General features: G+C 57.4%; 2 protein-coding genes and 1 long non-coding RNA gene across 8 annotated transcripts in view; 1 reads left to right on the top strand and 2 right to left on the bottom strand.

Annotated features, from left to right (window-relative positions):
• Positions 1–1,043: 1,043 nt before the first annotated feature.
• LOC131518757 (cytochrome P450 2D15) lies at positions 1,044–6,252 on the bottom strand. 3 transcript variants are annotated; one of them, XM_058741136.1, is made up of 10 exons: positions 6,007–6,252; positions 5,361–5,592; positions 4,255–4,426; positions 3,517–3,669; positions 3,263–3,423; positions 2,661–2,837; positions 2,357–2,498; positions 1,924–2,168; positions 1,395–1,536; positions 1,044–1,295 (listed from the first exon to the last, which is right to left on the bottom strand). In XM_058741136.1, the coding sequence occupies exons 2-10, from the start codon at positions 5,547–5,549 to the stop codon at positions 1,117–1,119; spliced, it is 1,560 nt and encodes a 519-aa protein (XP_058597119.1). In that variant the 5' UTR covers positions 5,550–5,592; positions 6,007–6,252; the 3' UTR covers positions 1,044–1,116. The 3 variants fall into 3 exon arrangements, with proteins under 3 accessions (XP_058597119.1, XP_058597121.1, XP_058597120.1); XM_058741138.1 differs by lacking the exon at positions 6,007–6,252 and having other exon boundaries at positions 1,924–1,980; positions 2,068–2,168; positions 5,361–5,638; XM_058741137.1 differs by lacking the exon at positions 6,007–6,252 and having other exon boundaries at positions 1,981–2,168; positions 5,361–5,638.
• Positions 6,253–10,595: 4,343 nt separating this feature from the next.
• Positions 10,596–22,787, bottom strand: part of TCF20 (transcription factor 20) — a 111,850-nt gene continuing 99,658 nt past the window's right edge. For 3 of the 4 annotated variants that reach the window (XM_058741131.1, XM_058741132.1, XM_058741133.1), the window contains exons 4-6: positions 18,266–18,315; positions 16,990–17,117; positions 10,596–11,864 (exon numbers count right to left, since the gene is read on the bottom strand). In XM_058741131.1, coding sequence (XP_058597114.1) covers positions 17,034–17,117; positions 18,266–18,315 — 134 coding nt within the window. In that variant the 3' untranslated portion in view covers positions 10,596–11,864; positions 16,990–17,033. The remainder of the gene's footprint in view (positions 11,865–16,989; positions 17,118–18,265; positions 18,316–22,787) is intronic. The other variant, XM_058741134.1, reaches the window with a different exon arrangement.
• On the top strand, positions 11,819–17,956 carry LOC131518755 (uncharacterized). Its single transcript, XR_009265270.1, has 2 exons — positions 11,819–12,891; positions 17,700–17,956. It is a non-coding gene; the product is annotated as an uncharacterized LOC131518755 (long non-coding RNA).

Genomic DNA, 22,787 nt, shown 5'->3' with positions numbered 1-22,787 from the left:
CAGCAGTCCTGCTCCTGGCCACGGCTCCAGGCTAACAGGGTCACAGCCCGAGAAGTCAGAGCAGGAAGACAGGACCCGGCAGCCATCTGACGCCAGCAGCTCATTGGCTGAAGGGGAAACAGAAGCCCGGGGCAGGGGAGGGACTGGCCCAGGGTCACACAGTATCCTGGCAGAGCAAGGGTGAAAGCCAGGTGTCCTCCTCCAGGGTCTCCACATGGCCTCCTCGCCCTCCGACCATTCCACTGTCACATGGGTCCAAGGTTGACCCCCGTCCCTAGGGCATGCCTGTGGCCCACAGGTCTCCCTGCCTACCCCTGGCCAAGTCTCCCAAGAGCTCAGCCTGACCCAGCCGCTCAGAGGACTGTGCCCTGGGCTGGAGCCAAATGAGTGTCTTCCTGCTCCAGCCTGGCCATGAATGGCAAGTCCTGAGCAGGTGACTGAACGCGAGCATTTCCGAGGGGCTAGGGAACGGGGCCCATCCTAGTTTGGGGTGACTGAAAGGCTCAGGGAGGTGGCTCACTCCTGGGCGGCCATTAGGCTTTGCAGGGAAAGCTCTGGCACCTAGGACCGAGTCCCAGGTGTTAACCTGGCACATCCCTCCTGGCCCTCCCTGAGTGCCTCACCTTCGGGGGTGTCGTAGATGAAGCGGGGCAGAAGGGTTGAAGGTGCTGCTGAGCTGCTGGCCTGTGGTGTGGGGTGGGTGGTGTTGGACCTGAGGTGGGGGTGTCCAGGCCGAGTGGGGTCCTCCCCCCCCCCTCCACCAGGGCCTGGGTGAGATCTCTCAGCAGCTTGTTCTCGCTCTTCCTGGCACGGGCCAGGACCTTAGACATTGCCACTAACCAGAGTGGCCGATGTTGGGTCTCTGGGTGAGTAGGGGGTAAGCTTGTCATCTTCTGGCCCTCGGTATACCCGTCTCTCGAATGGGATCAAATGCAAGGCAAGGATGGATAAGGCAGGGGTAGGGGCTGGCCCTGGGGAGGCTGCTGAGGCCCCATCACCGCCAGGGGCTGGTCAGGCGGCCTGAGGGGACTCAGAAGCCAGGATGGAACCGCCAAATTGGTTTATTGCGTATCAGGGCCCCTGCTGAGGAGCCAGGTGGGGGGCTGATTCCTCCTCCTAGCGCGGCGTGACACAGAGCTGGTAGGGGGGTGGGATCATCAGGAAGGAAAAGACACCATGGTCGCTGGGCCGGGGTTGCCCCACAGGCACGGAAAAGCTGAAGCGCTGTAGCAGACAGGTGAAGAAGAGGAAGAACTCCATGCGGGCCAGGGGCTCCCCGAGGCATATGCGGCGGCCTGCGGGTGGGTATGGGGGTGCTCAGTGAGCCTGGGGGCCTGGGCTCCATCCTCCGAGACTCCCTTGGGAGGGGTCAGTGAGTTGGGCACCGCAGGTACCTGCAGAGAAGGGCATGAAGGCCTCCTGCTTGATGAATTGGCCCTGGGCATCCAGGAAGTGCTCGGGGTGGAAACGGAAGGGCTTCTTCCAGACCGTCTTGTCCTTCAGCACTGACGACAGGTTGGTGATAAGTGTTGTCCCCTGGCAGGAGACGCCTGGCATGGGTGGGGTCTAGGCTATGGGACGCCCAGACCCCTGCCACCGAACACGCATGGGTGCACGCTCTGCCTGGCATACATGGGACTCTTTCAAATAATCCCGTGGCCCAAGAAGCTTCTCAGCACCTCCTTTGTCCCCATGGCAGGCCAAGTGACTCACCACCCACGGGGGTCCACGCTGCCACCTGTCCCTGTGCACAGGCTCCTCCAAAACCCCGTGCAACATTTCGGTCTGTCTTCCCCACCTGACTTGGGGGCTCTGAAGAGAGAGGCCGGCCCTGCCTCTGCTCCCATCCCCCACATCCACCTAGGCTGGGATAGTCGGTGCTTGCAGAAATGAGGATTGGGTGCCTTGGGTCCCCGCCCTTACCTGGCATTGGCCATGCTGGGTGGTGCTGAGCATGGGTGCAGAGGGCTGCAGACCTACCTTGGGGATGAGAAAGCCCTGTACTTCAATGTCTCGGGATGTCATGTGGGGCATGCCCAGTGGGACGAGGTCCCCAAAGCGCTGCACCTCGTGCATCACGGCCATGGTGAAGGGCATGCGGGTCTGGTCCGCCATCGCTGGTCGCTGCTCCGGCCCTAACACTTCATCTATCTCCCGTTGGACGCGTCCTAGACAGCCAAGCATCCCCGTAGTGGTCAGAACCCTGAGGTCTGGGCTCCGACCTCTGCCTGACTCTACGGAAGGGCCCAGGGCCCAGCTTCCGCTCAGAGCTTCGGGGGGCTAGAGCAAGCTTAAGGGGCCCCGGCTGGTTCCTCTCCTCCCTCATCCATCCATCCGGGCCCCAGGCTGAACTCACGCTGCACGTCCGGGTGTAAGATCATGAGCAGGAGGGCCCAGGCCAGCGTGGCTGAGGTGGACAGCATCCCAGCAAGAAACAGGTCGGCTGTCACCATGAGCATGTTCTCATCATTGAAGCTGCTCTCGGGGTTCCCCCTAGCCTGGGCCGTGCCAAGAGGGTGAGCTGGGCCAGAGGGAAGAAGCCCCCAGATGGCCTCCCACCCTGCACCCATCACTGATCACTGGGTGATGTCCAGGCCCCACCTTCCTGGGCCTGGGTTCCTGGGATTCTCAAACCACCACCACTGTCCCCGACACCTCACCTTTTCTATTTCATCCAGGAAGGCGTCAGTCAGGTCTCGGGGTGGCTGGGTTGGGTCCCGGGTGATCCTGTGTTCCTGGACTAGTTCATTCAGGAGGGTCATTAAGGCTTTCTGGTTTGAGAAGACCTTGTCAGCCAGTCCCGGGATGTGCAGGAGCAGAGGGATGGAGTTCAGGGCCTGGGAGGGCCACAGATGGGGGACCTTCCTGTGCTCAGGTGTTCACTTCCATCAGCCAGGTCCCTGACACCCCCCGGGTGTCCCCACCATTGCAGTGGCTCCTCCCTAAGTTCGGGCCTTGATCCTCTTTCCTGGCTCGGGGCCCTAGATCTCATGGGCTCTAGTGGCTTCCAATGAAGCAGGTACAGATTCCTTCCCGGGCCCTCTCCTGGGCTCCTGGACCCTGGGCCCGCCTCCCCGGCTCCGGGCCTGCCATCTCCCCACCTTCTCCAGACCCTTTGCCTTGGAATGCCTTTTCTCCCAGGCCCCTCCGTACTCCCCCTCCCGCTCCTCCCCCACGCCCTCCTCCGGGAGGCGCGTTTTAGGGCGGAGGCCGCCTCCACGCAGCTCGCCCTGCAGGGCTCCTTGGCGCCCCCGCCCCGCACCTCACGCGCGAAGCCGCTGTCCTCCTGCAGTCCCTTCAGTGCTCCGTCTATCAGCTTGTGGAGGCGCGGGTCGTCGTACTCGAAGCGGCGCCCGTAGGTGAGGGAAGCGATCACGTTGCTCACAGCTTTATTCAGAAGGGCCCTGGGGCTAAAAGGGCGTCCTGAGAGGGGACGGTGCGGGTCAGGGGGTCTCCTGCCTCTCTTCCCCAGCCCCTCCGTCCCTGTCTCCTGTGCCCCTCAGCCCCCAAACGCACCGGCATGGTCGGCGAAGGCTGCACAGAGGCACGAGGCCTCCTCGGTCACCCACTGCTCCAGTGACTTCTTGCCCAGGCCGAAGTTGCGCAGGGTGGACAAGGCGAAGCGCCGCTGCTCGCGCCACTCGCGCCCGTAGCGCGCCATGAACACCCCTGGGGCGGGGCGGGGCGGTGGGCGTGGTTTGACGCGCCCGCCCAGGGCACTCGGCCCCGCCCCCCTTCGCAAGGCCCCGCCCCTGCCCCGTTCACAGGCCCGGCCCCCTGCCCGCCCCCACAAACCTTGCCCCCCCACGCCCACTAAATCGCGCCCACTTTGACACCCACTTGCCGCTGGGGGCTGGTCTCTCTGCCTGCCCGCCAGCTCTCCTCTGCTGGGGGCAGGTGTTGGCATCACTCTGCCCACCTTGATCCCCTGCCCGGTAGGGAAAAGTCCTGGTCCGCCCCCTGCCTCGCCCATACTGTCTTCCTTCCCCCTCATTCCCGCCCACCTAGACGTCCTTTTCTTGACCGATTCGGCCCTGGGCCCGCCCCTTCTCGGTCAGGCCCTGTCCTCATCCGCCTCTATCAGACCCCGGCGCTTGGCACCAGATCCTTCCTCCACCTGCGGCCACTCCAAATTCTTTGACTCTTCCCTGCACTGCATGTCCACGATCCTGCCTCCACTTAGCCCTGCCGGGTCTTGAGTCACTGCTGGCCCAGTCCCCGCCGGACCTCGGTCTGCCCCCCTTCTCCGCTTGCCTTGGGAGCGCGGCCCGAACCCCAGGTGCTCGTAGATCGGCATAGGTGGGCGGTCGGCAGTGTCCTCGCTGTGGTAGACCAAGGCCTCGCGCACGGCCTCCAGGCCGTTGAGCACGACCACGGGCGTCCAGGCCAGCTGCAGGCTGAACACGTCCCCGAAGCGGCGCCGCAGCTGCAGGCCGAGGTTTGAGGGCGTTTGTCAAGCCCGGTTCCGCCCCCCCCCACCCCCACCCCCAGCAGGCTGCGGCCCCAGTCTCATGGCGCTAGCCTTGGGGCACCCCTAGGCCTCCGGCAGCACGCTGGTGCAAGGGCGATATCTGGCCTAGTGACTCTGGGTTAGGGTCTACGGAGGAGGAGCTCACGCTGGATCAGACCTCTCAGCTAGGACTTTGCAAAGGTCACCAAAATTGTCAGTAGGCCAAGTTAGGATCCCATTCTACAGGTGAAGAAACTGAAGTTTACAGAGGTGAGCACTGAGACCCAAGAAACCACAGCAGCGAAAGAGTAGAAACTGTCCCCGTAATTATGTCACCCTCGGTTTCCTGATTTAAATGGGGCTCCTATCTGACTTCAGCTCAGGTCATGATCTCACTATTTGTGAGCTCCACCCCCAATTCGAGTGAGCCCCGCTTCTCGCTCTGCCCCTTGTGGGACTCTCTCTCCCTCTCTGCCCTTTGCTCACTTGTGCCCTCTCTCAATAAATAAAATAGAAAATAACACAAAATAAAATAATAAAGTAATTTTTAAAATGGGGCTCATGACCAGACTCCGTCCCTGATTCTCAAGACCTTTCCTCCCGCTGTAATCAGAAGGGACCCAGGTCACATAATTTAAGCGCTGCCCAACTGGATCCCAAACCCACTGCCAAGCCCACACCCCACTCCAGGCCTTTGCCCTCTTTGACCTTTGATTGGAAAATCCCAATCGTCCTTCGGGCCCTGCACGGAGGCCGGCCGCCGTCAGCCTCTCACCCCTGCCTCCTGCGCTCGGCCCGTCTCCTTGTGCTCTCCTTGTGCGGCCTGTGGCTTCACCCCCCACCCGCCATCCGCCACCGCTAGGCGGGGTCCCCATCCCCCTCTGCTGCTCCCGCCTCCCGCCTCCCTCACCCGGTCGAAGTAGAAGAGCGTGTCCTGGAAGTCCATCTGCAGCAGGTTGCCCAGCAGCGGCAGCGGCATGGGGCCTGGCGGGAAGCGGGCAGCCCAGAATCTGCGCCTGTGCAGAAGGTCCACCAGGAGCAGGAAGAGGGCCACGGCTATGGCCAGGGGCCCCAGAGCATCCCCGGTCAGCAGTCCCATGGCCGCCTCAGTGCGTGCTGGGCTCCTCCGGCACACCAGGTACCTAGGACCGGGCCAGATGGGACGCTCAGCACATTTTGCGAGCCCAGCCAGCGCGGGCCCTCTTTCTAAAGGGACCCGAGGCTGGCCTTTGCCCTCTGCCCTGAGTCAACGTGTCAGGGGGACCGTGCTGCCAGCGGACACGAGGAGGAGCCGAGGAAGGTCAGGTGCAGGGGTGACTGCCGAAGTCTTGTCCCTCTTGGACTCTCGGGTGCTTCCCCAGGGTAGTGGGGTGAGATTAGTGGAGAGACGAGAAGCCCACCCCTCAGCCTGACTCTGCAGCTCTGTTAGAGGCTCCGAGGAAAAGCCGGGGGTCACTGGACTTGATTCTGCCACCCACCCGTCGTATTAGGCTCGCACCCCTTAGTGTGGTCCCAGCCTCGTCCCCAGAACACACCCTTGTCTTCCCATATGTTACCTGCCCCCTCCCCAATTTGTTACTGGCACTTGCCCAGTGCCCTAGGGAGGTCACAGTGATCAGAGGGTCCGTGGTGGCGGGGATGACGTTCTTGGTGTCCCCTTCACACTAGTTCACTCAACACACAGAGAAACCCACAATCACGAACCACTCACACATTCAGACGCTACCCACGTGTTCACACACTGACCCGCAATCACAGCACACATTTACACACCCACAAAACCACGCACCACTTATGCACACACACACACACACACACACTCAGACCCAGCACCAAGTCACCCTAGTTCCCGGTAGCTGCCCGGACCCCACCCCCGCCTCCTGCCTCGAGGCTGCCCACAGTGGCGCTGTGGTCCCTCGCCTGGTAGGCGGGCCCAGCGTCCTCAGTTCTGGCCTGATCTTGGCCTGTCGAGTTTCCATCTGGGGGAGGGGAGGCAGCTGGGTTGTTTGCAGAGCTTCCTACTCACCCTGACCGCCAGTTCAATGGCCTGGAGACGCCTTCCTAAGTTTGTTACAAATCCATCCTTGGACCTCCTGGCTCTTGCGGCCACCCGAGTGATGAATGTCCTTCATGCCTGCCCCACTTTCTGGCATGGGCACTTTCCCTTGTTGACTGAGCTGCCGCTGAGCTCAGGGGCGTGAGGGTGGCTTAGACCCGAGAGGTACCTCTGTCCTCCGAGGAGGAGGCCTGCTTCCTCCTCCTCCTCCTCCTCCTCATTTGTCCTTGAACATCAGCTGCTCAAACTCATTCTGGAAGACGAGGGGATGGAAATCCAGTGGGACACAGTTTCTTTCCGCCCTCACAGGCGCCCCCTGCTGAGGACCCCAGGGAGTGAATTCTCAGGACTCCCCTTGTGCCAGAGCCTTCCCCGCCCCCCCCCGCCCCCCCCCAGGCCAGGTCCCCCGTGGCTCCAGTCCCAAGCCTTCCAGTCCTGACTCCGAGGTCCTTCCAGGAAAGATGCAAACCTGTGTGCCACCCGCCCCAGGCTGGAGTCGTGCCAACCAGATCCTTCCTCTTGCTCAGCCTCTCTGCTCCTCCGCGTAAGGCCTGGGTGACCACACCATGCCCGGCCTCACGCTCCTTCTCCAACAATGGAAGGGGCGGGAATTGAAGCTGAATTGTTACATCAGTGAGGCTGGTGGGAACTCTGAGGCCCAAACCTGCTCAGATGAGAAGGTAGCAGACCCAGAGGGTGGGAAGGGGCATTTCCTGGGCACGGTCAGTCCCCTTCACCCGTCCCAGGGGTGTGTGAGGCACACTCTCATTCTGGAAACAGCCGGAGTATTCTCTCTCCCAGCTGAAGCAGGGCCTGGGGGAGGCATCCCTTACCCCCACCCCGTCGCCCCCGTTCTCCCCCTGCTTCGCCTTCCCACTGTAAGAGGACCAGGATCTTCCCGAGCGCCCTCTGACATCCCTGGCTCAGAGACGCCATTCAGAGGTGGCAACCCGGGGTCATATGGCTTCCAATGTTCGCAATTCCTGCTTGGCTCGTGGAAGCTGCTTCCTTCCCGAAGTCCCACACCCCTACTCTCCCGCTGGGCCCAGGACCTAGTTTTTTGGGACCCAGCCGGGCCTTCCCTGCATCTCGCCATGGCCAAGTACTTGATGGGCTTGGATTCTGTCCCACCCACGCCGGAAGTACTATGTGCTGGGTCCTGGGTGCTGGGCTAAGTACTGGCAACATGGTGGGAAGCAGATGGTGGGCCCTGCTCCAAGGTGCTCAGGACCCGGAGGGGGCCAGGCCGGCAGCGTGGGGACTGCTTTCAGGGTCATAGGGACACTGCCCCAGGCTGGAGCAGGACTTTCTGGAGGACCCTGGAGCACTGCAAAGTCTTGTGCGTGGTGGGGGTGGGGCAGCCGGAGGGAGGCGGCTGGAGGTGGCAGCTTTGCAAGTCCGGCTGAGGTCTAGACTGTGCAAAATTGCGGTCTTGGCTTCCAGGAGGCAGGGAGACCGCTTCCAAGGCCACTCGATAGAGCAGGAGGGCGAGACCCTAGGCACCCTGGGGGCGGGGGGCTCTGATCTGCCTCAGCTGCACGCTCCTGTTCAGCGAGCGGCGACTCTCTACCCAGACCGCCGGTCAGGTGGTGTTAGCACGGGGAACGTGAGGGTCCGAGTGTCCGGTCACACAGTGGCCTTAGATAAACTATCTCTACCCCCTTCTTTTGAGGCATCGTGCCCACTGGGGGGTTGCGAAGGGCAGTGGCCTGTTGTCCAGGGCGGGGTGGCCTCGTGAGGCCTGTGGCCTTCTGCAGTCATTGTGCAATCATTCATAGCTTCGTGTGCCAGGCGCTGCTGTTCACGTGCCCTCTCCGCAGCCCCTAAGGCTGGTGGCTTCCAGTTTGTGGTAGGAGATCAAAGTCATCGAGCAGCATTAGGGTCCGTTTCAAAATGCATGCTCTGAGTTACTGTTCCACACTGGACAAAAACTTCAAGGGCCAGCACTCGAGTTCCTGGGATTTACTCACAGACACACTCAGGGCCGCCCCCACCCCCAGTCAGGCGGTGAGGCTGCCCAGGAGAAGCGGAGATGGGAGTGAGCGCTTCGCAGGGACCACACGTGTCACTGGAGTTCGCCTGCCCGGGGAGGGGTGGCACCAACACGGCGCGGACCGGGAACCGCCCACCCCCGGCACCCCTGGGAGGGAGCTCCGGCACCCAGCGAGGGCGCTGGGAACGTTGGTGGCATTTTGCCAGCCGTGACCCCTCTCCCTCCCTGCGGCATGGCGGCGCCCACAGAGGAAACCCCCCAAAATTCCTGGGGACAGAAAGAGGCAGAAGGTTAAAGCGGACCCTGCGTGCAGCTTGCCGGGCACATGGGCCTGGATCTCGCACCTGTCAACGCGAATATACTCAACACTGCACGCCGGTTAAGATGGTAAATATTTTATCCGCAATTTTAAACTTATGAAAAAAAAAAATCCACGTTATCACCACTGCATACCTATTAGAATGGCCAAAATCCAGCACACTGACAACACCAAATACTGTTAAAGGTGTGGGGCAAAAGGAACTTCCATACGCGGCCACTGTGCAAGGTGGCTGGTGGTTCCTTACAAAACGAAACCTTCTTACCATGTGATCCAGCAAGATCCTCGATATCGACCCAAAGGAGTTGAGAACGGATGTCCACACAAAAACCTGCACACAGGTTATTCACAGCAGCTTTATTCATAATTGCCAAAACTGGGAAGCAACCAGGACGTCTCTTGGCAGGTGAGTGAACTGTGGTACATCTGGACAATGGAATATTCCTTAGCACTAAATGAGCTATCAAGCCATGAAAAGCCATGGAGGAACCTTGAATGCGTTTTCACTGAGTGAAGGAAGCCAATCTGACAAGGCTACATACTGTATGATTCCAACCATATGACATTCTGGAAAAGGCAAAACTATGGAGACAGTAAAAAGATCAGTGGTTGCCAGGGGCTGGGAGGAGGGAGGACAGGCGGAGCACAGAAGATCTTTAGGGCGGTGAGACTACTCTGAGACTGTAACGGTGGACACGGGTCATTACACCTCTTGTCCAAACCCACGGAGTGCGCAACACCAAGAAGGCACCCAAACGTCAACTACGGGCTCTGGGTGACGACGACGGGTCTATGTAGTAGGATCACCAGTTGTAACAAATGCACCGCTTGGCTGGGGTAGGCTGTGTGTGGGGGGACAGGGAACACACGGGCACGTTCTGTAACTTCTGCTCAATACTGCTATGAACTTAAAATGCAGGAGGTGAGGCTTCCGGCAGAAGCTGGGAAGCCGGAGCCAGGAGCGGAGTGTGCAACGCAGCCACGCCCCGGGGAAACGGTCATTTCAGAAGCCAGTTTGAGGAAAGTCCTAGAATCATCCCATGTGCCTCGCTCAAGTATCATCAGCAAGTCAAAAGGGGACAGAAGAATAAAAGCAAAATGACAAAGAATCATTTGCCATTGGGAAAATATTTTCCTCAAGACACGTATTTTTCAAGGTTTGTGGTTGAGCCATCAATTTCATCTGAACCGTGTTAACGCCAAGTCAAGACCAGACGGAGAGCCGCGTGGCTCAAAGAGCCGTCATTTCCATGCGGGTCCCACAGCCCGCCCAGCACACCCACCCACGCCTCCGTCCTGGTGAGCGAAATGAGAAATGGGCCGCACGGCTTGATGGAGCCATTAAAACAGAATTAATCTGCCATTTCTGCAGTCCCAAATTGATGAGCACACAAGAACTCATTTATAATTGCTTATTTCTACTTCACAACATTCCTTCCAGTGTTTCTGTTCTCTAAAAAAGTCCATTAACATTGCATTATTTTTTTATAACCTTTAAAATTAATGTTGATTGGAAATCTGTCCTCATACCAACTTAAGTAAATCCGCCCGTCCCCGCACACTGGCTGAGTTCCACCCGCCCGGGCGGGGCCGCAGAGGAGCTTGGGTTTTGTGTCCTTCCAGGCCCCGCTGCAAGGGCCGCGGGGGGCGCGGGAGGCTGGGGCTCAGCTGGACAGTCAGATGGCGGCCTTCTCTGCAGTGGAGCAAAGCCACCTTTGGGGGCTGGAATGGGAGGAGGAAGAGACGCGTTTGCTTTCCATTAAACAAAAAAAGGAAACAAGGTTAAAATGAAGTTTATTATTTTTTGATTTTTTTTTTTGTTTTTTAAATAAAACTGTTTGTGAAACAGCCATTTTATCCCCACGGCAGAGTGACCCCTGAAAGATGCACTAACCCCTTCTTAAGGCCTTAACAAGATTTTTTTTGTACTTTTTTCTTCTTTTTTTAAAACTCAGATATTTAAAAATTATACAATTTACAAAACAAAACAATACAACATAAAGAATCATGTAGCGTGGAGCTGCTCACCTGACAGGCCCCCTTTTCCTTTATAAAAATGAAAGCAAAAGAAAAAAGGGCTAACTGGGTGTTCCTGGTCAGCCTAACCACACTGATGGCACTCAACAGCCCCTCCCCCGTGTGCCGAGTCCTACAACTTAGATTTCCTGTCCCGTCCTTCGGCCTGGGGGGGGGGGGGGGGGGACAGGGTACAGCTGCCAGGAATGCGTCCAGAGGCAGGCCACCCCCTGACCCTGCCTGCCGGGCGCACTTAGTGGGGCGCTCATGGTTCTCACTGGCCACAGTGACCCAGGACATAGCTGTGACCTTGGGACATCTGCCCATCTCACCCCCCAAAAAGATAAAAATTTTAAAAATAATAAATAAATAGTGTTTCTGGAAATGAAAAAATTTATTTGTGTTTAAACATCATTCCCCCACTCTTGAAAACACGGACCGTCCCCACATCCCCCACCCCCCCAACCCCCAAACCTTCCCACTTTGAGACAAATTAACGACAAAGGATGGTTCCGGTGTGGTCTGTCTGCTCTTTCAACCCTGGGTCTGCAGCTCTCTGAACCGGCGTGAGGCAGGCTAAAGATCAAAGCCACACCCCGTCCTTTATGAGACCAGCTTGTTCAATTTCACACTTAAATTTCACTGTTATTGGAACAAATTTGGAGTTCTTTAACTAGAGAATTTTAAAATAGAATCAAAAGGGATAGCGCACCTTTCATTTAAACAAAGTCTTTCCAGACTAAAAATAGATTTATATATATATATTTTTATCCCACCCTTTTAACCCCCCCTTTCCCATCATCCCACCCCACCCCCCTCCCCCCACATTGTCACTATGGAGATCGTGTCCATGGAAACAGCCATTCCAACTTCTTGGGTCTTTCTTTCCTGTGGTGTCACGGTTTGGGTGTGATGTAAGGACTTAGGGAGGAGGTGCTGGCGGGGCAGGGCGGGCGGGGCGGGGCCGCACAGCAGGACGGTTCTGGTTCCATCGCGAGTGTCCACCACCTTCTCATCTCCACAGTCTCACCTGGAAGACAGAACCGACACTGGGTGCCGGGAACCTCCGCGCCCCCACTCCGTGGGTCCAGCGGCTGCAGACCCCCCCACAACGGTGCCATCGAGGCAGGAGACCCCCCAAGACCGGTGGTGGCCAGGAACACGGTTAAAGACGGCAGTGACCCCGCCGGCTGCTCTGTGACTAACTAGACTCTGTGCCCCGAGGTGCGGCCGCCTCCCCAGCGAACGGAAGGAACTGAGGCCAGGAAAGGGCTCCCCAACTGTCCTGGTGGGGGCCGCCCCGGAGTCGGGCAGCTCTTGGGGTGACCCCTGCTCAGGATGCCATCCACCAGGGGCCCGGAGTGGGGCTCGGCACTGTGGCGGCCCAGAGCGGTCCTCACAGAGGTGGCTGAGCACCCAGGCGATCTGTGGAAGAACCGCTCACAGCCACAGCTGCTCGCGGTTGACAAGAGCGATACTTCACATGACAAAAGAACACTCTCCGGCTGGCCGGCTCTGACAGGGAGGGCAGAGCCAGCTCTGAGGCTCCCCAGGCGCCCCCTGCCACGGTTCCTCTTCCAGCCCAGGCTCCAGGCTCAGAAAGATGATCCAGACAACACCCGGGGGCCAGTGGGGCAGTGCCGGGGGCCTCCTCAGACTACCTCACGGGTCACTGTGCGGGCAGAGGTCTCAGACACGCGGCTTCCGAGGATCAGTGCCGAACAATCAGCGGAAGCCGAGAGTGGCGGAGGCCTCCCCCCGACCTGCTCCCTGCTAGTCAGAGTGCCCCCCTCTCCCTCCGACCCCTCTGGTGCCCCCCTCCAACAAACAACCCCCAGGAAAACCCAGGTGGTGCTGTCCCTTTTCTGTCCTCATACAACTAAGAGGCAGGACAGTCAAGAAGGCTATCTGTGTGCAGGAGCTAAGAACCTTCTATTTAGAAGCACCCGAACGTATACCTGCCCTTGCCGAAAAGAGATGCCTAACTGCTTGGCGTAAAACATGGTTACACAGGAAGCCCTTCTGCAGAGGCAGCAGGACAACGTCATCCCACTCAGGTGAGGCAAACTCCAGGGCTCCAGCTGCCACTCCAGGACGTCCACGGCGACAGCGTGGCTTCCCTAGTTCTGGGCCCCAGAGGTCGGCCCGGCCCTTCCGGCCCATGCTCTGATTGGCCCCCAGCGCGGGGAGACTCTCCACTCCGCCCTCTGGTTTTCCTGAGGTGAAGGCCGCCAGGGGAGGGGAGAGAACCAAAGGTCCCGTGTAAAGGTGATGACAAGGGTGGAGCTAATGGGATGACTCAAGCGAGAGCCAGAGTGGGGAACCTTGCTGGGGACGCAGGACACCCGTCCGGGCACACCGCGTAAGGCCCTGCGTGTGGAGGGAGGGACAGGGCAGGGTCCCTTGGCACAGCGCTGGGCCTGCAGCCCCAGCCTGCTGGCTGCTCAGAAGAGCAGGCCCCACCCCGGCCCCCAACCTCAGAATGAAGCAGGCCCGGCACCTGGGGTCAGCCTGGCCGGGGTGGGGGGACTCGGCAGGGTGCTGACCTCGGGCTCTGGAGCGCCTGGTAGTCTAGGCAGCCGTGGCCTTTACAGCACCTCCTGCCTGGCTCTGTCTGCCAGCCTTGCTAACAGGGACCTCTCCTCAGGGTCTGATGTCAGACTGCCCTGAATATGTGACACCTTGAATGTCAGGGGACCCTAACTTCTCAGAGCTATTTCTAAAAAGCTGTTCCTGCGACAGGGAGCACAGGAAGAAAATTCGTGTGCCAGGTACTATGCCAGCAGTTTTACAGGGGTCCTCATGAGGACACCAAGGCCTGACCCCCGTCTCACAGATGACAAGGCTGAAGCCGAGGGACCCAAAGCCACGGGGGCTGCTGAGAGGTGGGACTGGGGCTCCCACCCAGCAAAGCCCTTCCGTCTGGGCCCCCGGGACCCTGCCTTCGAGCCTCAGTCACCGCGTGGTCTTGTCCAACCACATGGGACGTGGCTGAGACAGCATGGTCCCGGGCGGGGAGCCAGGGGCAAACACCGTGCCAGCTGCAGCCACTCGGTGGCGCGGGTTTTCAATACTCTCTGTAAAAGGCACCTTGGTGTCCGGCTGCCAGTGAACAGGATCTCACCCTGGGCTACAGCCTTCCAGGACTCCCGCTCTCCTCCGCTCCCACGTTCCTTCCCCTTCGGCGTCACCCCCGTGGCCTGGACAGGCCTCTGGCCGCACAGGCACAGCCTGCCTTCCCCAACCTTCTCTAACCGCAGCAAGAATCCATCACCCCAGCCCACCCTACCCGGCCAGTTTCCACCTGTCTGGGTGGGACTGTGTGCCGCTTTCTTCTCTGGGGTGCGTGCCCCCCTCTAACCGACTGCCTGCATTGCCCTGTGTGCGTGCTGGGCTAGGGCACAAGTGGGCAGATCCAAACACGGTTCTGATTCCAAATTGGCCTAAGAAGGCTGCAGCCTGGGAAGGAGCTGGTTAGACAGGGGCTCAGGAGGGAAGGCCTCGTGAGCAAGTGACACGGAAGCAGAGACCCGAGATGAGAGGGAGCCTGTCACTGAAGATGGGGGGGGGGGGGGGGAGTACCCAGGCCCAGGGGGATGGCAAGTGCCAAGGCCCCTAGGGAGGAAGTCTGGCCTCTGAGGAGCTCACTGGACACTCCTATAGGCCTTTGGAGGCACGGTTAGGAGTTAGCACAGGGAGAGGGCGGGCACCCACCGGCCTGTCGCCCTGCTTCCTGACACTCACAAGTGGGGAAGAGGCGGCCCACTGGGTGACTGTCTGCCCAAGGAGCTTTCCTCCCTGGCCATGTTGGCCTGCTGAGGGACAAGTGCAGGTACCTTGTCCCGGAAGGACTAGAACTCCCACCTCCCAGCCCCCGGGCTTTGTGTTAGACAGGGAGGCACAGGGTCCCACCCAGCCGGGCACGGCAGGCCAGCACCCCACGCTACACTGCACAGACACGTTAAAGACATTTCTTGACCGAATCCTCACAAGGTGGGCCATCGTCATTCCTCTCTTTACAGAAGAAACAGAAGCAGAGGCATTTAGCGGCCTGCCCCTGGTTACATAGCACTTTCTGTGTGAAAAAGGGGGGCACCAAGAAGCAGGACTCATGTACTCCTGTCCCTTCCCTGCCTTGTCAGGGTCACCCATTGATTGTGGCTCTCTGTCCCTAGAAAGGGCCCCAAGATGAAATGTTCTCTGTCTCCGATTACTGGGGTTCCCGTACAATCTGTGGAGGGCCACTGCTCTCAACGAGATGGCTGAACTGAGAAAGTGGGACAAGGGTCCCGCCTTGTGGGGACAGCGTATGAAGAAAATCATTTCAGGTGGACAAAGCTAGACCCCACACCGATGGGCCAGGCCGTCACCACTCAGAGCTGCGGTGTCTTTTGTGCACGTGGGAAGCACACACCGACACTGAGGTCTGAATGCTGAAGTTTCCTGCTCCACGCGGGGGCCGAGGGCTACTGGCTGGCAGGGCCCAAGGCTGGCTGGAGAGGAAGCAGTTGATGAACGAAATTAAAATTCCCAACTGGAGTTCTGCCCACCAGGCCCAGGGCTCAGACTTCCTTTTTTTGTTTTTTTCCCTCTCCAAACACGAGCTGGGATTCTGGGACAAAAACAGAAGGCACTCAGCACCAACTGGTTCTTTCCCTAACCTGGTCATCCAAGGGCACTTCCAGAATGTTCCTCGTGGCCCTTGTAGCATGTGGCTCTGCCCAGCAGCCAGGCAGTGGAGTTGACAGGAAGAAGGCAGAGCCCAGGCACAGGACAAAGGCTAACAGAAACAAGCTGGAAAAGCAACCAGCCTGCTGTCTTGCCCCAGGGGCTGCTCGGTGGGGAAGGAGGACAGGAACAGTGGCCTCGCTGCATTCCAGAAACCCGGGGCTGCTGCTAGCAGCAGTGTGCTCATTTGGTTCCTGAGACCCAACCACCTGTTCTGCTCTGTCCCTTCCATTCCTCGGCCCCCTCCCTGGGAGGGGAAGACAGGCCTAACTGCAAAGGCCTCACTCGACAGCCCCCTCGAGAAAGCACCACAGGCCTCCACAGCCCTGCAGCCTCCACGGCGGAGCAGAGGGGGCTTCTCTGTAATTCTGTACCAGGACCCACCTGAAGAACGAGGACTTCTCAAAGGACAAAAACCGCCACTGTCTGAGACAAATTCTATTTTTTCCTCAAATTACTACTGTTGGGTATTCCAGAGAAAGGTGGAATCTGCCGGTTGTAACGGGGAGGAAACGTGCCACAGACTAAGCGCACCTGTGTGTGGCTCTCGGATGTCGGGAGTAAACACAGAAGCCTTCATTTGAAGAGAAATAATCCCTTAATGAACGTTTCTGAGACAACTGGCTCCCCCCACCCCATCGTATAGGAGCAACCGCCTCAAGTCACAGTTTGGCTTTTCTTTTTCTTCTCTTTATGCTCTCTTTTCCTCAGTCCTCAGTGACTCCATGTGGGGTGGGGGGGCAAGGAAGCCAGTTGGGGAGAAGGGGACGCCCGCTGCCTCTGGGGACGCTGGTCCTCTAATCCCGTTTTCACAGATGCACGCCGCCCTGACCACGAGCCCAGACACACTCGCAAAAAGCATAACTCAATCTCTTGAGGTTTTTAGGAGTAAAATTAAATCGGACGCTAAAGTCTCCTAAATCTTTGAGGGGATTTTCCTTCCCTTTGTACTTTTGCGCAAAGGAGTCCTTCACAGTACTTGGGGAAAGAGATTTCAAAGAACAAAACTGGGAATTTTTTTGTTTTTCAAAGGAAAAGCCACCATAAGCTTTACAGAGAGGGAATAAATAAAAAAGGACAGCCCCTGGCTAGAAGCATTTCTGAGTCGGACACAGGGGGTGGGCTGCTGGCAGGGTCTGTCCCAGAAGCCTCCGGGAGCACCACACACGCGCACGCACGCGCACACGCACGCACGCACGGCCTGAGTTCAGCTCGGTCACTGTGAGCTCCGACGGGCAATGGGACAGCCTCAATCACCCCTCCTCGGGCTCCAGGGAAGCTAAGCGACGGACGGGGAGACGTTCTATCCACCTGGTGTCGGCCGTCCACGTGATTAAAGGCCTGGGTGCAGCCGGGCCTGGGGCGAGCAGGAGGGCAGAGGCCATGACACCCACCGGGACTCTGGCAGGGGTGCCGGCCCGACTCACCTGTGCTTGCTGTACTTTCCATTCCCACGAGCACTCTGCCCCCCTCACCCCCGCTCCGACTGCTCTGTGCTGAGGCTGCCTTTCGCTGTCTTGTTCTGCAAGGGGGGGAGGGGGAATGGGAGGGGAGGCTGACGCCGGCAAAGCCAAGGACACGAGACAGGAGGGACAGAAGAACAGTGTGGGGGTCAGGGAGGGCAGAGGCGAGGAGAGGAATGGCACATGGAAAAGGAAAGAAAAAGCAAAGAGTCAGTATTGAATGACAAACAGGAGATATTCAGACAGGGTTTTCTAAGACAAAATGTGACCATTAGAGAAGTTTAAAAAATAAAAAAAAATGCAAATTAACTCGAAGAGAATACTATAAGATCCTAGGATCCATCTCTGGAAGTAAATTTTTAAAGAAAAGCCGGAGTAAGCATCTTTCAGAAGTGTTTTGAAGGCAGACTGTCAGGATGGCTTCTTAGTTCGCTCTGGCCCCAGTCGGAGACTGAAGCCTGTGAGCGTCCAGTGACCACCAGGTGTCAGTGTGACCTCAGCCAGAGGACAGCACGGCCGCTGCAGGAGCTCCAGGAGGCGACAGACCTTGGCGGCAGCCCCCATCCTCTCCAGGGCTTCCCCGCACCCCCCTCTGCACCCTCCCTCCCTCCTCCCCGACACGTGCTGGCTCAGCAATGGCCCAGTCACCCCAGATCTTCCATCATTTCCTAAAGGGGCCACCGAGAGAGGAGAGACGCCTCTTGAATGATGTGGGAAATCAGGTGGCGGCGGCCCACCAACCACACCAGCGGTCGCTTCCGCTGAGTGAGGTAAGACCTAGAAGAGACTGAGTTTCCCAGCAAAGCCCTGGAGTCAAGTCTTATTTCTTTCAGTCTGGGAAAATGCCTCTGATTACGCACCAAGGCCTACAATCAATCTTACCTCGCGCCAACCTGTGAACTGGGGTTCCATTAAACTAAAATGGAAATCAGTGGTTTTACTGAGTTTCATCTTCGCATTTCTCTTAACAATCAGATACACACCTTCTGCTTCCAGACCTCTCTCCCAGCCTCCCACACCACATGGGGGGGGGGGGGGCGTCGCCCCAGGGCACAGGTCTCCCTCCTGCAGGGAGAGACCTCCCCCAGAGAGCACAGGGCCTCTCTGCCCTCCCAGGGCCAGAAGCGGACCGTAGCCTGATCACAAGGTTCTCCAAATTTTGTCTGTAGCTTGTGCAGACCGCTCCCCCACCCCCCCCCCACCCCCCGCAGCCTGCCGGAGGGCACTAGCTCTGACTCACCTTGTGCTTGGGGCACCTCACCGAGAAGTTCTCCTCATGTAGCAAACAATCTGCAAGACAGAAAGGGGCAGTCAGACAGCTGGCAGACAGCACAGCCCAAGGGGAGTGGGGCCACGCTAGCCAGGACTGACAGGGTCAGACATGGAGATAGGAGGCCCTCGCACTGGCATTTCTAAAACATCAGAAACACCCCCAAATAAACTACGGGACAGCAACATGATGGAACATCAGTCACTTAAAGCATTAGTGTTTCAAAACAGCCAGTGGTACAGGGAAACACTCATGACACAAAATGGCTTGAAATGCCAGGATACATAAATACAGAAGTACAATCCTAATTTTAACAAAGTGTGTTATATATCCATTTTAAAAAAGAAAGGAAATTTACCAAAATCTAACAGTGCTTCTCTCTGGGCAGCAAGACGACACAGGTGATTTTATTTTTTTTTACACGTTTCCACGATTACATCATATTATTTTAATAATGAGAAACAACCTCCAATAAATCTTATTTTTAAGATCCCTGATTCTAGGCTAAGCCCCTCCCACAGGCCCAAGCTGAAGCTTCCCTGTGAAAACGCCCCAAATCCGGAGGCACCTTTCTCCTCTGTTGCAAGCCCTGCCATCTATCACCTTTGCTGTACAACCCACGGAGACACAGGAGAAGCTCCCGACACGAACCACATAATCCACACTAAATGCTTCAGGGGAAAACGAAATCCCACGAGGGGGTTACTAATCCTTGGAGGAAAATGATTCATTCCAACTTTTAACGTGGTGACAGCATCCTCGCTGACAGCAAGGACACGCATCCGCCTCCAGGTGAGTCGAGCTCCGTGGCACAGGGGTAGCGTGTGGAGCGGGGCGAAGAGATCTAATTAATGAATTCGCTCTGCACACCACAGCTCCCGGAGACCGACAGCCAGGTCACCGGTGCAAGATGTGATGGCAGAATGTTAATAAATATTGATCGCACATTCTCAGAGAGCTCCCGGGCACCATGGCGGGAGGCAGCCACGGTACTTAGCCTTGTTAAATGTATGATTTAACTCAGGTTTAAACTGAGGTCCAAATTCGCAGCCTGTGTACCCACAGATTTCAGATGAAATAGTAATGAGCAAGGGAACACACAAATGAAAACTTCTGAGGTCCTTTGTATCTTAAACAAACAGAAAAAGACCCTTTCATAACTGGGCCGGGCCTGTCCCATCACTGCCTCCCCCTAGAGCCTCTGAACACCCAGGGGTGGGCAGGCAGCCTCCCTGCTCCCGGGGCAAGCCTCAGGGCACAGGAGCTCCGCAAGTCCGCTAACCTCCGAGCCCTCCCCCTGCAAGCAAATAGCATGGCAGTAAATGAAATGTGTTAATTTAAAACCCACAAGTACATGGCGTGACCAAGGCTCCCGCTGCTCCAATCTGCCAGAGAGCTTATGAACAGCAGGACACAGACAACTGGAGCTCAAGGGAAGCACTTGCTCCTTACCTGGGCTTTAGCAGCGCCGCGTGCTGGCGGTCTCTAGGTTGGGCCACAGAGAAACAAACGGCAGAGCCCACGTGGGGCTCGGCCACCTTGACGCCATAGGGGTTTAGAGAAACGAGGAGGGGGACCACGCTGGCTGGAAACGGTGCCACCCGAGAGGCAGAGGCGGCTCCGTCCGCCTCCCAGCCACGAGGAGTCACCAGCTGTGAGAGACCCTTAGTAAAATATGTCTGAAGCTAGGAAACATGTTCCCTCTAAGTTAAAAAGCAGAAAAGAAAGAAAGTAATCTAAGTACACACTACAAGCAACTAGAGTTAATGTCAGGTACTTCTGCAAATGCAAGGCTCCTAACAAAATCTGCCAGAGACCACGTCCACCTGTGGCAACATCTCCCGCGCAGACAGACTGCAGACAAACGCTCTCATCTGTGCTTGGAATACCCACAGGCCACCAGGAACCGCCATCACGCTCCCGGCAGGCACAAGAACCAGGGCCAGAGAGCTTAGACACCCGCAAGGGCACGGGGAGCCTCTTCTTGGCTGCCTCGAACCAGCCCTTGCTGGGGGGAAGGGGCGCGGTGAGGCCTTTCCTGAGGTCTCTCAGCAGGCGCCCGCCCTACACAGCCAGCCAGCCTCTCGATTTGTTTTCCTTAAGCCCCTGGTGATATCCCGCACTGGCCAGAGGGCCTGGTCAGCACTTCCACACACTGAAGTCAAAGTAAATGGCTTGCCGGATCATCACACACGCTGGAAAAGACTCACAAGGTTGTCTCGTCAACAAGACGGCTTCCAGATACAAACACCGATGCCCCAGAAGAGGATTCCGCTTTCATTTCTCTCTACGCTCGTCTTCACTGAGATCCTCATAACAAGCTCCTTGGAGCTTCAGATACTCACATGCAGCCATAGCCACCCTGGGTGTGGATGGTAAACTCGAGGAGGGAGGAAAGGAGAGGGGAGGGCTCGTGTCCTTCACACGTGCCAGGCTCCGGAAGCTGTCACCAGCTCACCTGCAACCCATCTCAGAGCTAGTTAGTACTTAGATTGGTAAAATCCAGGCCGGGACACGGGGACCTGCCAGTCTCACCCGCCTTGCTGGGCCCAAGGAGGGGACTATCAGGGCAGGGCAAGCAAGGCCTTGGCACTGCTTCTAGGGTGCAGAGGAAGGGAAGGGCCAGACACCAGTCCGCTCATAATCGCCAAGGGCCCTGAACCCACTCTGCGGCAAGATCAAGATCAAAGTGCAGTGGAAGAGCGGCTTCTAAACGCTGCTGCAAGGGTGGCTGCAGAAAGCAAGTTTCCAGCTGGGCCTCCTCCTGAGGGGAAGAGGAAAATCCCCTCCAGGCTGGATTCTTTATGCACAGTAGTTATTAATGTGCTACCGCAGTCCTTTTTTTCTTTTGGTCTTAATTGTTGTGGCTCATTGCATTAATATGTCATTTTTTTTGAAACTAGTGCTCACGTTCTCCTCACTGCATCTCCCCGGAGCCCCAGGCTGCGCCTGTGACGGAACAAGTAGCACAGGACAGCCAACCATGATGTCACCAACGCAGGGCCAACAACAGGTGGAGGGAAGGTGTGGCAGCTACAGACCCTCAGGAGAACAGGATTCTGTTTCCATGGAGATGTCCCCAGCAATAAAAGTTCTCTCTTAGACACGAACAGCTCTGTGAAGGTCTGGGTGGTTCACAGCCAGGCAAAGATGAAAGTGTGCAACTGTTCCTTACAACAAGTAGCAATGAGGGACTCTCCACCCAGGGACATATAATTAGGAAGGAAGTCAATCAATGAACGCCTTTCCTGGACACACAGATCCATCACATACAGAACAGAATTCCTCAGGAGACCCTGTGGGATAAACACAAGCATCTATCCCCACAGAGCAGTGTGGCCTTCTGGGTCACTGTGACTCAGGTCATCAAAAAAGACTGATAAATCCCAAGACACGGTCATCCTGTGATCCTGCTTCCTTGGTCCCAGATCGTCACGTGGAGCAGCGGTAAAGCCAGCAGCAGCTGGGGCAACAGCGTCAGGGCCTTGGCCCCACCTGGGCGCCCCCCTGACCCAGGCAGCCTCCCTCTCACCGGATACTCGGCCACCAATTTCTGCCAAATAGTCATGTTCTCAACTCACCTGGGAAGGCCACACAAGGCAGGCTCAAACAGAGAGTGACAAATACCATTTTCTTACTAATCTTCAGCTGGTGAAGCAGCCCCTGCTTCCCTGCAGAGTGGCGGATCGAGCAAGCCTCCTTTGCAGAGGAAGAGGAGCCCAGCACCACTTCCCAGACAACCCAGTCCCGCCGCCGGAGCTTGGAGGAGGCAGTGAACTAAGCCCAGGCTTGCCAGCCGCTAGCCACACGGGGACATGTAAAGTTTACGTTTAAATACAATGAAGTAAAATAAAAATTCAGTCCCTCGCTCCCAACTAGCCACATGTTAAGCACTTAGTGGTAACACAAGGCTTGTGGCTACTATGCTGGAGAGTGCAGATCTAGAACGTTCCCATTATGGCAGAGTCCTACCGAGCATCCTGCTTAATCCCTAGAGAAACTGCCAGGAGGCAGGCTGTGAGCCTGGTCCCTAACCTGGCTGGCGCCCCAGGGTGCAGACAGGGAGTGCACTCATGCGGGGGTGGGGGTTGTGTACGATGTTATCTGCCTGTGGCTCACTGGATGTTTCTGGGCAAAGCCTCAGTGCAGGAGATCACCTCTCACCTGGCCACTGACTGGGACAGCCAAATCTTACAGTATTCCCCGCACAAAATTATAAACTGCCACAAACTTAATATGTTTAAACATCTTCATTTAAAAACCACGAAGCTTGGGGCGCCTGGGTGGCGCAGTCGGTTAAGCGTCCGACTTCAGCCAGGTCACGATCTCGCGGTCCGTGAGTTCGAGCCCCGCGTCGGGCTCTGGGCCGATGGCTCAGAGCCTGGAGCCTGCTTCCGATTCTGTGTCTCCCTCTCTCTCTGCCCCTCCCCCGTTCATGCTCTGTCTCTCTCTGTCCCAAAAATAAATAAAAAACGTTGAAAAAAAAAAAAAA

Source organism: Neofelis nebulosa, chromosome 8 (assembly GCF_028018385.1).
Source record: "Neofelis nebulosa isolate mNeoNeb1 chromosome 8, mNeoNeb1.pri, whole genome shotgun sequence".
Lineage (NCBI taxonomy): Eukaryota > Metazoa > Chordata > Mammalia > Carnivora > Felidae > Neofelis > Neofelis nebulosa.
Note: the sequence above shows the minus strand (reverse complement) of the source record. Positions and strands in the feature narration are given on the sequence as shown.